General features: G+C 34.6%; 1 protein-coding gene across 1 annotated transcript; it reads left to right on the top strand.

Annotated features, from left to right (window-relative positions):
• Positions 1-227: 227 nt before the first annotated feature.
• On the top strand, positions 228-13,118 carry LOC106792725 (integrin alpha-V-like; the record flags this gene model as incomplete). The annotated part of the gene is made up of 2 exons (XM_014759226.1): positions 228-891; positions 12,997-13,118. Coding segments are annotated over exons 1-2 (301 nt in total), but the record flags the coding sequence as incomplete, so codon positions are not given.
• Positions 13,119-16,160: the final 3,042 nt, after the last annotated feature.

Genomic DNA, 16,160 nt, shown 5'->3' with positions numbered 1-16,160 from the left:
TAATGAGAAAAAGAAAAGAAAATTTGAGTAGTGTTAAATATTCGTAATACCGATTACGATTGTATGAAATGAAAGTAAGTAAATATTAGATAGGGTCTATATCGATGAGTGTAATCACGATACGTCATGAAGTTTTGAATGACGACAGCGTTTCTTTAAAAATAAGTTGATGGGTAGGAGTTAGTTCGTTCGTTCATTCGTTGGAATAAGGAAAGAGAGAGATAGAGAAGGAGTGAAGGAGTAAGGAGGAACCGAAAGAAGGGAGTTCCAGTCAGTCTGTGCGTGCGACTCCGTCCGTCGAGCAGACATCTCTCACTGTTTAGTCCACCTCTTAGTTAGAGCAGACATTCATCGAGTGGCTCGTGGTGGAAGCCACATGTCGTCGATTGTGCAGCTGTTACCGGCACCCTGACGATCAATCAATTAATTCACCATTGGTATTAGAATCATTGGTATTAAATCGCGATCGTGCCCGATTAACGTTACTTTTTTATTTCTCTCCTTTTTCTTTTTCATTTAAATTAACCATTAATATCTTGTTTCTTCTCGTATTTGGGATACGTGTAATATACGTGTAAACGTATGAGAGTGATTAAAAACCGTAAAAAGGAAAAAAAAAAGTGGTCATCGAGAGTGAATGGAGAAAAGAATTTTTGTTGTTGTTGTTTTGTTGTTATCGGGATAAATAATTCAACGAAAACAATTGGAAAACATGTATTCGAAAATATTTATCGATTTACTTATCGTCCTCTTCGTTACCATTGGTTCTCCACCTAACACCATCGAAGCTTTCAACGTCGAAATTAAACACTATGCAATTTATCGCAAAGAGTCCAATTCTATGTTCGGCTTTGCTGTTTCATCTTATCGTGACAAATCCGGACGAGGATGGTGAGTTTAAATTTAGTCTGTTTTTTTCGTTTCTTACTTCGCCTTTTCAAGTTTACCATACTTTTGTATGGTTTTCATACTGGCCCGCGCGCCTTTTCCTCATCCTACTCTTCTTCTTCATCCCTTTCTTCTAATCAGATCAATAGAAACGTTTAAACGATTGCTCGATGATTTATCGTTATTGAGATTGTAACCGGCAAGATCGATCATAAATCCGTTTAATATCGAGATATTGAATTTATCAAGAAATTATCCTTGAAACTTGTAATAGTTTAATTCAACGAGCTTGATGAGTTTACAAAACACACGCATATAGAATTAAACTTATCTCTGGTCTATATATTAGTTGAATCAACGTCACGATACTGAAAAAAAGTTTGATTTATCGTGGCTCGAGCACGTTCATTGAATCATTGGTATTTAAGCATTCTCAAACTTTGGAAACGCATTTTCTACGAAGATCTGCAAATGGACATCTACAAATGGACATCTGCATATGGACATTGCAATATCATATACAATCGCAGCACATTTAATCCATGATACAAAATGTTTGTAATATTTGTTTATTTTAAATAGAAATTTAGTCATCTCGTTTAAATTTCATCAGCCCATTCGAACGAATCTCTTCGCGTAACTTTTTGTCCCGTCAACGGGCAAAGTTTTTCTTGCGATCTATCTAATATTTTGGTCTGCTCTTCGATTGGTAGCACAAATGGTCCCAGTTTCTTTTTTCGCGTGTTTCAACTATCCTCTCTTAGTTATTCCCTCCCGATTCTCTCTTCATTTCTTATTCTTTGATTTTTCTTTTTGAAAACGTCGGTCCAACAAATAAGACTCGAATCTCGCGTGAGTCACGCTCGCGACGAGCCACGAATAAACGTTTCTACTCCGGTTCTACTCCGGTTCTACTCCGGTTCTACTCCCGCTCTACTCCCGCTCTACTCCCGCGGAGACGACGAATATAAATAATACGCGAACTAACGACGAATATAAATGAAACGCGAACTATTGCTGAACGATTACGTCGATGGCGCCTAGTAAAACTTATCTATCCTACCAATATCTTCTTTTATCTATAAATTTATATATATACTATTGTAGGGTTGAAAAGTCTTGAGCCTATTCTTTTCCAAAAGTTCAAAGATCACGTCGAAAAACAACAGTAAGTTTGAACGAAACGTAAATTGTTTCTATGTTAGATTTCACCAACCCACGTATACATATATCATTTTTATCGATTTTGAAAAAAAAATACATATATTTAAAATATAAATCGAAAGAAGAAATTTTGGAGAGACTCTCCATATATACCTTGTCTGAAATACCTGAATATCTTTCTTCGTACATAAGCTTTTGAATATTTTCATGATGCCATTATCTTTAATTACTTATATATATATATTTGAGGGAAAAAATAAACGATGAATCGTGGACGATGTGAAATCACGCGAGAAAGAGAGACAATCCTCTTCTCGTATAGACAGGAAATTCGTATTACGTGACACATGCGTTCAAACGAGATATGTATATAACTCATGGCTACTAGTATTTAGGCCAATTCTCGTAGAAGTTTTAGCAACGTTTATCTGTGTTAATCTGCAGTGAGAATGAGAGACTCTGATATGACCTACCTTGTGTGAAATAGAGAATTTAATTGCATGATATTTATAATCGAAGCTCCACGACCCGTCGAGGTATATAGTCGTAACGCTTTATGGTAACGGAAATGCGAAATTCAATCCTCCTCGAAATGCTTTTTCCACATTTTTTTCATAACTTATATGCATGCTTAAACACAAACATATATATGTATACACGTACGTGTGTATGCGTCTATCAACCTAAGTAAGTGCTTACCTACGTGGCTGAATCGCGTAATCGTATCCGCGATTTTCTTTTAACGAGATCACCGACCTGTCGCAAGAATAACGTACCACGTTCAACGATGAGAGGGCCACTCTGATACAGGATGTTAGGTCATCGCTGGGACGATGATCACGTGGGTGGTTCATCGTTCTCGCGTGTGTCGCTCAGCTCTTAATACCTTCGTGTAATCTTCCTGTTCGATCTGTTATTCTTACCTACCCTTTCGAATATGTACTTCGAACGAAGAAAGAAAGCAAACGAGGAAGATACACGTGCTACTATTCTTCTTTCAATAATCTGACCCTGCCTTATTCTTGGTCACATGCTTCTATTCTGGATTTCGAGGAAGCTAAGTGGAATTGTTGAAGGTTCGACCAATCCCCCATAGTGATCTTTCACATGCATATGTTTGCGGATGCGATCTAATCTTTGTGCTAGCTAGTTAACTACTCAGCTTCTACGCGCCGGTCTTTCCTTCATTTTCTAAAGATATCTTCACTATCCGTATAATCATGTATTTATAAATTTATATATATATATATATATATATATATATACATATCTCTTTGAAAACGTTTGCCTTGTCGAGTATTATGGACAAAAAATTGAACATTCGAGATTATTCGGATATCAACGACTTTCAAATGTTTCGTTAATATGCGTGCGATCTGATAATTATCTCGAAATTGAATTTATTTCTATGAAATTATTGTGCAACCGGAATTTTTCTGACACATCCAATATTTAGAATAAATCCTGTCGAAATAGGATGAGAGACAAGTGATATCAGTGATTTAGACGATTCGAGAGAATCATATGACTCACCACCAACAGTTACAGCTTTTATTCTTTAAAAGGAAACTCGAGGTGACGTGTATTTGTTGCCTGGTGATGTGTCGCTTTTTCTTAGATTTTTGCTGAACAAATTTATATCGTTTAATTAATTAAATGTCTACCATTTCTAAAGAAAAAAAAAAGTACGGGAAATTTATTTAATCAGTTGGAAAACAATGATCATTTGTTTGAATCACTAACTCGTTCTAAATTGTTTCGGAATATAATCGGTCTTCTTCTGGGTCCTTTTATTGTTTACGTCAATTAGATATTAGACAATGATGGAATGCATGGAAAGAGAGAACGTTCTTATTAATAATGTGTTCTGCTAATGAGCGAAAAGTGATTCTCCTTTGTGAGCGTTGACTGTTGTTAACACTTTTTTACTGATATTCTAGGAAGCATGCCTACGTTATCGCTGCTCGCTTCCATGAAGATAAGAATGCTTTACAGTTAAAATGGAGATTCCACTGTGAATTCTCTTTCGAAGTTTTCGTCTATCTTTAGAAACAATTATTTCTCTCTTTCTTTCTTCTCTTTCTTATTTGATTACTAAAAAATCTTATCTTGTAAACTCATCGAAGTATATAACTATCCATTTATGTATGCATTATACATAAGTATTAGTATAATATTTTTTAACAAAATTTTCAATCGACCGATAATTATTTATAAACTCGTTCACAACTATCGGTACTCTTTATTCGACGAAAGAAAGATAATAAAAGAAATGTAGTCTTCAATATTTGCAGCACTTTCCATACAGTAAACGAAGCGTGACTCCAGGAAACGAGGATTCAATTTCCTCGATGTTTCCGGTCAAAGGAATGAAACGAATATGTCAAGGGTTTGACCATTGCAAGTTAAAAGTTCTTTTTTCATTTATGATCGGTTTAAAAAGATATAAAACGCATTAACTCAAAATAACATGAATAACAGACAGAAAGAAGAAGAAGGGTGGTAGTTGATGCAAAAGGAAAATAAATGAGGATCGCGTGAGGCACGTGCCTGAAACTTTGCTTATGTCATTATCCCAACGAATGAGAGAGTCAGCTAGCATCGGGCTTCTTACCTTTAAAACACGTTAACGCTTGTGATCACGCGATGCAAAAAGAACTCGAGAGACCAACCTTCCTTCCTTCCTTCCTTACAAAACCTGATATATCCAATAGAAGTTACGATAAATGATTTTCTGTTTGTCTTTATCTCATTTTTATATTCATCTTATTATTATAGATAGAAATCAATTTTTTACGCTATAAAAATATTTAATTTTTTATGTGAAATTTCAACAAATTACTTGCAGCGATTATTATTCATATTTCATTTTTAAAACGAATAAAACAGTTTATTGCTTTATTTTATTTATTCCTGATTATAGAACGAGACGAATTTTGGATGTTACAAAAATATTCTTTTTCTTTTTTTTACTTTGAATTTTCTTTCGTTTCATTCTTTTTTCCGTGTTAGCCATATGGACAGTCTCGTTCGTTACACGTCACTCCATCGAAATGACATTGTTACTACGGGGACCTTGCCCTGACATATGTTTCTACTTCCGTGGAGAAGAACGAAAGAAGGGTCGAATATCTTGCACCGGACGACCTACGTAGGGAAAAACATTTTACGAGCATCCTACCGAAGATTTATAGTTCCTCTTAAGAAAAGGATAGAGCCGGATAGAAATGGGCGAGAAGTGTTCTTTCCTTTTTTCTCTTTCACTAATGCACTCTTGCAAATATATACACTTTAAAGGAAAATTATTGAATAATTTGAAAATAAACAAGAATAGAGGAGAGTTATTACGACGACATTATTACGTAAGATCATCGTGATGTAGAAGCAGAAATGGGTTGTTTATTCATTCAATTAAATTGATCTAATTAAAACATTTTTTTTATCGAGGCACAGTTATTATTTTTTGTGTACGCTGTAAAAATAAAATTTCAGTTGATATTATCGATCTCGTATTTTCTTTCTACTAAATTCTTCGCAAAATAAAACGTATTTTTTCGATCGATGATGAAGTTTCTACGAATACTATTGATGCTTTTATTCTCGCATGAATAGCAACGCCAGTTGTAACATACGCAGCGAAATGCTGTAGGTTTGTTCAAAGTTTTGCAAGGTCTGTTATATACATGGCCGATGACCATTCTGCGGTTGCCTCTCCAAATATGTTCAGAAAAGTCAAATTCGTGGATCCATAAGAAAGTCATCCGGTGGTCATCTTGGATTATATAGCAGGAATAAAATCGATGTCATGTGAAAAATAGAATTTGTAGCTAAAAAAATAATTTTAAACCTGTTATACTTTAGAGAACATTTCCAATATATTATTAGGTCATTAAGTATAAAATGTCCGGATTTTGAATTGAAGGTATTCGTTTCATACTTAATCTTCCTCTCTTTTTACTAGGACTTTTTGTCCTGTTATAATAGCTTTTCTTATTGCTATTTCTAGGAGCGATTTATTGTTTTTACCGAGGGTAGGTTGCCAAGCCTCACCACCCCTCTCCTCCCCTCACCTTCCTCAAACCCTCAACCCTCTCTTTTTTATCTGGGCTTGGAACCAACTCTCTAGATGTTAATTAGGCTGAATAGTCTTCTTGGCGTCAACGGCGCAACCGCGGTATTCCTGAAAGCGATTCACCCATCCAAGTACTAACCGTGCCCAGCGTTGCTTGACTTTAAGTGCGATCGAACGGGAACTAGTGCTGTCAGCGCGGCATGGCCATACTTAATGATCTAATATACAATATGTAGGTATACTTGGATAGTAAATGAAAAAAAATGTAATATTTTCATTTTAATCGGGACATAAAAAAAATCGATAGAAACTTTGACATATTATAAGTGATATTTCTATATAGATTAGATTTTGTTTTGTCTCGTTATTTTTTTCTATGATAAAATAGAAATCAAATTATCGAAGATAAAATGTAGGTATTCGCGGTACGTCGACTATTCTTACGATCGACATAAACATTGTATTTTATGGATAGGATACCTGTCTTGCCTATTTTGCGATCCGACAGATTGGAGACATCGATAGTGAAATTGTCAAGGAGTAGCACGCGCGGATCGTGTTACTCGCGAGCGCGAACTCGTACTGTCATGCTTTGAGCATACGCACGATTTCTCAGAGATTCCTCTTCGTACGTATGTATCTATGCATCTATGTGCGTATGTATAGATGCACTCATAGATGCACTCATAGATGCACTCATAGATGCACTCATAGATGCACTCATAGATGCACTCATAGATGCAATGATGGAATGGATATATATTTACGTACTCGATTTTCTTCACAGTGAAAGCCGATTTTACCGTCTGCCGTGTCCGTGAGAAGGTACTCCTTTTAAAGTAGCAGAGACTTGAGACGCCGAGATATACGCCTCCGCTCGCGTGTTACGTCATCGACCGATTGCGAGCTACACTATGCAGCCTGCATCTCCTCCTCTTTTCTAGTTGACCGCTTTACTCACCAAATCATTTTCTAATACACCGATAAGGAAGGTACACCTTACCAACAGACATATCATTAACTTACGTTACACAGAATCCTATTTAACGTAAGGCCTTTCTCGCATTACTTTTCCCTATATGCTTGCATGAGTGTTTGATTGTTTGTATTGGTTTGAGTACTTAAATATTTAAGTGCATAAATATATACAGCAAAAAAACAGTTGCAACTATTGCAAAGCTGATATCGATAAGAATGGTACTTGGTATCGATTAGTTTTGCTCGTTTCTCGATTTTACCGATTTTTATCAAATGTTTTATTTGATTATTGCTGATACACGTATGATAATATTTATCGGGAAAGAATTAGTATTTTATTTTGTAGTAATTTATATTATTTCTTTCATAATCAGTAAAAAATGTTAAACTTTCTCCATTTCTATCGTCTACTTCGTGTATTTATATATACACAATGTACATGCATTACTAATTTTCAAAGGAATCGTCCGCGAGTCTTCGGAAAATGTTATCTCATGTAACAGTATATCGCGATAAGTTAGGCGAACTCCTAGATACTGCATGGGATATGCAAAATGCTTTCGACGTTGGAGACCCGACAAAATTTCTCAGAGATAAGGTGAATACGTTATTGCATTAGGCTAGCGTATCCGCATTAGACTCCTTCGTGTACTCTTCGAGAAGTAGCTAACAATAAAGTTTTACTTCTCGTATGGAGTAGTACCAACGGACCGGAAGGCGTATCTACCTGATTTTAAATTTCCTAGCACGCACCCGGGAGCTTTATTACCATATACGCGTTCTTCGTAAGGACATAGAGAGAGAGAGAGAGAGAGAGAGAGAGAGAAAAATAAAAAGAGAAAAGTCACTGAAAGTTCGTTGAACTCTTGTAGTTTAATCGAAAGATTTCACTCCAAAAATCTTGCCTATCCGTTTCTTCCTTCATACTATTATATTTCGTGTTTAAAAGATTTTCTACTATCGCGATAGGCGTTAGTATTTTACGAGCCTTTAGAATCTTGAATACAATACCTGCTGCATATAATTTGTTTTCTACCATTTATACACAATGTTTTTCTATGGTATAAATTATAAATACTCTTTGTTTTATATATATATATTTTGTTTCGTGAGAAAGAAGCTTCGATTTAAATGAAACTTCATTAATAAAGAAAAATATGACATAATCATTAAGTATTATGTGAGAACTACGTATATCAAAGAAACGCGAAGGTATTCTCAATGGGGAAAGGTAATTCGCGTTAGTGAATACTAAACGTATGATTTTTCGTGGTGGGTTTAAGCGAACGTGACAATTTCCACGCTTCCTACGAAAAAGTCTTCCCCTCGATAAGGACGTTAAAGATTACGTGATTTCCGTTCCAAAAGTAAAAGCTAGAATTATAATCGGTGTCACTTTATGAGCCTTCATTTGTATAATCGTTGTGCCGTAAATTCTTCCTTATTTGTATATTTCTTATTCCTAAAAGGTTCAACATCGAATATATTATATATAGTCTTTTAATGATAATAATGATATATCTTTCTAATAACATAATGTATACCTAACAGTTAGGGTCGGCTCTAAGCTAATGAATAAAAAGCATTTAACTAATGGCACAATGATTGTAATGTATCAACACGGTAAAAAAGAAATAGTATTAAAAAAATATGATAGTGTCTAAACGTCGGTGGTACTTGTAACAAATCTAATAGAAAAATTTTATTGCGAAAGCTATTGTTATTAACATTATTTTGTTATTAAGTGTTCAAACTGGTCGAGGAGTGCAACATATAGAATCTTTCTAATTATTTCTAACCTTTCTAATATATAATTTGTGTTAAAGAATTATACATTAGAAAGTTTTCTCTTCATTTTTGTTTGTTTGTAAATCTTTTCTTTTGTTTTTTTTCGAGTAAGATCAAAGCTAGAGATTCTAAGGGAAAACGGTGCCTCGGCATTGAGCAATTCGCCAAGAATGGCATTCATGCACGACGTCGGATGGAGCCGTCCGATTTTGCCAAATACGGGATTACAAATGCGCTTCTGTCCAGCAACCCGCCATGGATATAAGTCAATACAGCAGGCAGTTTCTCGTTGCCTCTACCATCGTGCGAATAAAAGACCCCGACGATATTTATTTCCCAATACGATAGACGATGTCACGATAACGCTTGATTTACACCGAACGACAAATCGCCGTCTAATTCGCGATCTTCGACCTTCGCGTAAACGAGAAATACGAAAGCGAATGAATTTCGGAAAAAAAAAATATCATCGAAAGACACGAACGTTTATATACATTTCTTTTTTATTTCGTTTGCATCTTTATCTTTATCTCCGTTATTTCTCAGCGAATGAGAATAATTTTACAGTACGCGAACAGATTTGAGTAATAATAATAATGTAGAACTGGTATTTATCGTGTCAGTAATTTGGAAACATTTTGGATTAGTCAGTATGATAATGGTGATAAATAGTCATTATTATTACTTTTTTTTTATTGAATAAAATTTTTATCGATGTGGCGGTATTTAAACCAATAAATAAGATGCGATTTTATAGTGAAACTTAATCATCATCATTTATACTGAGCAAAATATTCATAAAGTAGATCATTTATTTCATACAAAATTTATCATTAATAAATCAAAGAAAAAGGCTATAAATAATGGTACCTATGAAAAATATTAAAAAATAAATCTTGAATCGTATATGCAGGTGTATTTAAGCGATTGTAAATTTGCATTATCTACTGTGACCAAGGCCAAAGTGGAATATAATAACGTCGAGGTGGACGCACGCTTATAGAACTTTAGCCTATTCAAGGATAAACGTTAAGAAGAGACATAACACGTTCATATGATTCACGTTATCTTAACTGTGTATTACGAAGACGCGCTATACTTTATTTGGTGATATTCGTGCTCAATCGTTCGAATAGAATATTTTCCAATCGGTGATTATAAATTTCACGGAGAAAGAAAAACACGTTTCCCGATTTTCTAACAGTTTCGTGATTCAGCGAGTGACGACATCCTTACAAATAAAATGTCAGATCTATAAATGTCTCGCGTTTACCTTCGTTCGTAAGAGAAACTAGTTTTGGAATCGATTCCATTTAGAAAATCGAATTCGAAATATTTTCTTCCTAATGTCTTTTTTCTTCTTTTTTTTTTTTTTTTAGCCAATAAGTACTCTCGTCTAAATCAATAAAAGAGTCTCGCGACGACCGGTTAGTTTCGTGGTATACGTCATATATCGATAATTGTGGTTCTTCACGAATACAAGAAAAAAAAGAGAAAAAAAGAAAAAAAGAAAAAACAGAAAGAAAAGAAAAAGAAAGGAAGAAAAATGTAGTGGGCGAGAGCAAGGCCTTCGTCAGGTTCGACCCACGCGCCTTATTAAGCGCCTCATATGCGTGAAGTTCATTGAATATTAGCTCACAGTTATCGCCTCGAATTTTCCCTATACGGAGTTCCGAAGTTTTTCTTGTCTGCAATCAAAAATAAAACACAGTAAGTAAAACAAAGTAATAAAAAAAAGAAGCAAATTTCGAAAAGAAAAAAGAATTGTTGCGTTTCGTTTTTAGAACAGGTAAACGAGACTTTTCATTGAGATACATTTCCTTTGATAATTTTTTTACACGGTAACAAAAAATAAAATCATTAGATCACATTTTTGTTTCCTTTATATTTCTTTCCCCTTTTATTTTTCTTCTTTCCCCTACCATCGTGACTATTCTTTATTCAGCTGATTCTAATTTAAACGTCGTTACGAGGCACGAGCGTGCCACCGTCAAGCGCTCATTAGCGTCGCCTCATACATATTTTGTCGGTCGTTCAATTTATTCTTATCTGTCAATGTGATCTACGCTACTCCGCCATTGCTTCTTCAAAGATGCGTACGAATTACACCGAGTGAGTTATGAATCGTTTACGCTTATATAACTTTTTCGCATAATCGACTCTTCTTCTTCTCCTTCCACGTGTTCCGCGCTCACTTTTACAACCATAAGTACATATGAGCGAGTGAACGAATAAACGTGTGGGGGACTCGTTACCTACACACATTGCATCCTAGTCATGTGCTGCAACATAGAAGCTAAAGTATGCCAAGGTTGTTCGATCTGTCTAGAAGATTTTTTCAGATTTTTTAACGTTCCTTCGTATGTATATTATGAACAAAATTATTATCGAAGAAGAAAACAAATTTATTTCTTATTATAAATATTTGGACTTGTGTGTATTGTTTCATACAAATGAATGTTAAAAATTTATGAAATAAATTGAAATTTAGATGAACTATCTAGATCAAGGCTTCTTAAACTTTTGTCATTCACGACCCCATTTATGATTGTGAGTTTCTTGACGACCCCATTTATGATTGCGAGTTTCTTGACGACCCCATACAAATATTACTGCTGTCGGTGGAGATAGCTCAAAACCTTCAACAAATGCACGTGTCTAGACGCTGCAAGTCCACTGTATTCCGCCAACTCTAGTGATGTTATAAAATGATATATATAAATATTTGACATTAAAATCTCTCGCGACCCCAGAATTTTGCTATTGCATTTGGGGTCGCAACCCATAGTTTAAGAAGCCCTGATCTAGATCGATCATCGGTTTGTTCTTATTCTTATATTATATATCTTATATATAACATATATGTTTCTATATACATACATCTATCGATGTTAAATTATCACGATATTCGTTCGAGGTCGGACTAAGCACGGACGCTTAGAATGATTAGAACCTGTTATAAATCTGGGTTAATGCATTAGTTTGTTCGCATTGATTTTTACGATTGGAACGACTCATTGAATCGTCGTTCTTGTAAAAAAAAAAAAAATTACAAATGACAGAGTATCGATTTAAGACAATATTAATTATATAAAGTCTCGATTATTTCCTTTTTAATATTTTCTATTTTTATGCTGCAATCTTTGCATTCTTTTGTCTGACACACCCTTATTCGAGTAATTACACGATCGATTATCTCATCTAATATCTTCCTTGGTATTATTAACATCAAAAAAGAAAAAAAAGTGTTTTCTCTTTTCAACGCTGTAGTGTAGATTTGTAGTAGACTTGTAGTAGATTTGTAGTAGATTTTTGTAGTAGATTTGTAGTAGATTTTTGTAGTAAATTTTTGTAGTAAATTTTTGTAGTAGATTTGCCTCCGCTCGAATTTCAAAGGGCCAACCCGCGAGAAATAAATTACACCTCGACTTCCTTCCTATCTCCGGCTAACGACTGCATTCAACGTCGATTCGTGTCCATTAGGAAAAACGTGTCATGTCGATGATCCCTCAGTCAATAAAGATAACGGCCAATTTGGCACGTCGAGTCGACGACTGGTGGCGTCATTAACATAATTGAAGATTCGTTATTTTCGTATTTTTAATTCGTTCATTTTTTCATTTTTTTACACATCGAAGAAAATTATACTCTTAATTTTTCCCTTGGAAAATAATATTTTTATATTATAAATACTTCGTAATATATATATAATTCTATTTATTTGGTCAATATTTTTCAAAGATCTTTTTATAAATATTTTGTAAAATACACTGCAATGTATATTTAATGTTAAGTGTAAATAATAAATTGTCAGTATTTTAAATATTAGATGATCAAGATTATGTCAAAGTTGCATTAGAGTTCGTACCGATATTTTCTCCTATTGATCACTAATTGAAAATATAAAAAAATGTTTCTATATACGAACCTAATTAATAGCAACCTATAGTTGAAAGCTAATACGATATATGTACGTTATAAAATGGTAATAAAGAAAAGACATGAAAAAATATTGTCAGCAATTCGTTCTATTAGTAAGAATATGATGCCAGAAATAATGAAACTAGAAATAATGAAACTAGAAATAATTAGTTTATTGTTTTCAGGGCGATTGTAGGAGCTCCGGAGGCCGATACATCGCAAACAGGTATCTACAGGGGTGGCGCGGTTTACAGATGCGACATTGCGACCGACAACAGATGCGACATTATCCACTTCGACGATACAGGTAAGATCATTGGCGACAGTAACGTAGGTACGACTTGCAATCATGTCCAATACTCGTGTCACTCACGAAATTTTATCGTCGATCTCTTGAAAGAAAATCGATACCAAAGCCGTCGAGATGGCAAGTTGTTGATTCTGGATCGACGATCGAGAATCAATCGCGACAGGACCGGTTTTGTATAATTTCTTCGTCAGAAATATATTTACACATACGTATATACATATATAATAATAATAATAATAATACATAAGTATATGTATGTAGAAGTTTGTATCTTCTTCTTTTGCTTTGCGCACCTTTAAATTGTTACGTTGAAAACCGCGACTAACGGTGAAGACGGACAATAGAATTGTCTGTAATTCAAGTAGTAAGAGTAGCGAATACTCGTGGAGTTGCTAACTAAGTCTTCGCAACCCTGACGTGTCTCAAGACTTAATTCGATATCTTCTTCCCTTTAGGTTTTTCTATTTCTTTTCTTTTCTTTTATTTTCTATCTCTCTCTTTCCTTTATTTCAACTCTTTCAGAGCACTTGTCTGATACTCGGAGAGATGCATTCTTGTAGGTGTACGCTAATAAAACTCCTCCCTACCTCTAGTTTCTATTTACATGTTCGCAGTCGCTGACCCACATTTTCATTTACTTGAGTTTCAAAGTAGCTTCGTAATCTCGGAAAAGAGAAGTGAAAGAGAAAGGTAATAAAAAAGGTAGTAAGAAAGGTAGTAAGAAAGGTAGTAAGAAAGGGAGTAAGAAAGGGAGTAAGAAAGGGAGTAAGAAAGGGAGTAAGAAAGGGAGAAAGACGGTGAAATAACCAGAACACTGACTATAGAACATTCTATTCTTAGAAGACTCCACATACCCTCCTCCCTTGACCCTTTCATTTTTCGAAGACCTTCCGCTCCAGATAATCTCATCGTTTGTTTCAAACGAATAATCAATCATATCAATCATCTCGATTGATCGATCGTTAGAATGAAAATAAATTCCAAAAGAATGATCCTTATTGTTAGCTGGTTACAGATATATAAGATTTTTGTGGTTGTTCAAAGAGATAAATAAAAAAACATTTCAATGTAGAATTTAATTTTAAGCTTGGCAATGAACACGGTATTACAGCTCGATGTAAATTAGAGGAATCAAGTCCGGTGCGAATTAGATGTATGTAAGTACGCTTGCACACCTCGTAACGAGCGTATCTCTCTATGATCAGCAGGCCATAACTCGGTACGATAATCTCGGCCATAATTTGCTGGCGCGAAAGTAATCGCGACCGGCTCGAAAATCCTTCTACCTGCTCGTTCATCGATATCGAGTTATCTCGAACATTGCACGGAACAAAACACGAAACAATCGAACTATCTTTCGGGATATGCGATTTACCGTAACGTTTCGATGACTCTACGAGAACCATACTTTTTTTTCTTTTCTTTTCTTTTTTATTCGATAGGATTTTTCTTATTTATTTTTTTTTTCTTATCTTTAGAGGAGAGATTTGTCCAATTTGTACCGATCGATTTTATATATTGATATTTAATATTACGTACATATTTGGAGCATAAAATAATTTTCAAAAGTAGAAAGCATTTTGGTAATACATGAAAAAATACAACAACTTATTAGGCTTGGTTTATTGCATTAAAAATAATTGGCTATAAACGGTAATCAGTCTCGTTTAAGGTTCGATTTTTTAATCCAACGAGGATCGCGTTCAAAGATTTTTTCTATTTTGTCGCGACAACTTGAAGATTCGGATCAAAAGTTGTGAATCTAATTTTCCTTTAAACTCAATAAAATTGTTTAAAAGTATAACCATATGTAAAAGGAACAATCTTAAAATAATAAAATACTATAGGACTAGTCCGATTTGTGGTGCCGTCGAGACGGTACAAACAAGATGCGTACTCAAAAATAGATCGCGGATGTATGTGTGTGCATAAAAGCTGATGATGACGATATGACCTAATGAATGCAAACAAGCAATACGTGACACCTATAAATACAGATAACGTAATATTGAATGATTTACAAGGAGATATTACGATTGTACACCAACGAATTTTCACGAGCTTTGGTATATTATTAATACACCTTTAAGATATTCTCGTGGTAAAATATTTCCGTAAACTGACCAGCTAATTTTGAGAAAAAAACTTTCAAAATTTGCTTTTTTTTTATATATATATGTAGGATTCCTTTCTTCTCATCAGTCTTTTTACGAATATCTGAATATTAAAGAGTAGGCATACTGGTGTTAATAATAAATTGTTCGTAAAGATGAATAGACCATTTCAATGTAAATGCAATTTAATCTGATAAAATACAATACAATAATAGATGTCCGCTGCTTGATGGCTAAACGATGACTAACTTTCAGATCTTTGTTCTTTTTCAACTGTTTATTCGCATAGCAACGTACCGCTGCACGCCGTTACATCCCAACGGTCCGACCAACTATACATTGTTTTATTTCGTATTTCCTTTGTCTAATTTCCCCATCCCACATATATATGTTCTTATCTTCTTGTAAATTCAATTATTTATTAATTAGCGCAATAGCGTATGTAATAGCGTTCTCGGCTGTCGTTCTTGATTTTAACGTAAAGATTTATTGCGGATTATTTATTTTAATTATGAATTTAAATAAAATATAAATTCGCGTAATCTTACAAGTTTTTTCGTATAATGTTGAGAAATATATAATAGTTGTATATCGGTGGATAGTTAGATAAGAATAAAGAAGAAATTCGAATAGTGATTCCTGCCGATCTCGAGTGAGGTCGTAATCGATCCTTATTCGAAGTGATCATCCGGTCGATCCACCTGCGAGTTCCAACGCGTCCAAGTGCCAAACGATCGTTCCCGATCTAGGATTGTACAATATATCTCCGACTCAGTGTGCGTACGAGAAAGCAATCTTTCGAGGAGAGTCTTTCGAGGAGAGTCTTTCGAGGAGAGTCTTTCGAGGAGAGTCTTTGAGTAAACCTAACTAAAAGTCGATGTATTGACTGTACTGAGAACGATTTTCTGAAAGAAGAACTTTGTAA

The sequence above is a fragment of the Polistes canadensis genome, unplaced genomic scaffold (genome assembly GCF_001313835.1).
Source record: "Polistes canadensis isolate GaletaPanama2010 unplaced genomic scaffold, ASM131383v1 scaffold_581, whole genome shotgun sequence".
Taxonomy (NCBI): domain Eukaryota; kingdom Metazoa; phylum Arthropoda; class Insecta; order Hymenoptera; family Vespidae; genus Polistes; species Polistes canadensis.
This window is presented reverse-complemented; position numbering and strand designations above follow the sequence as displayed.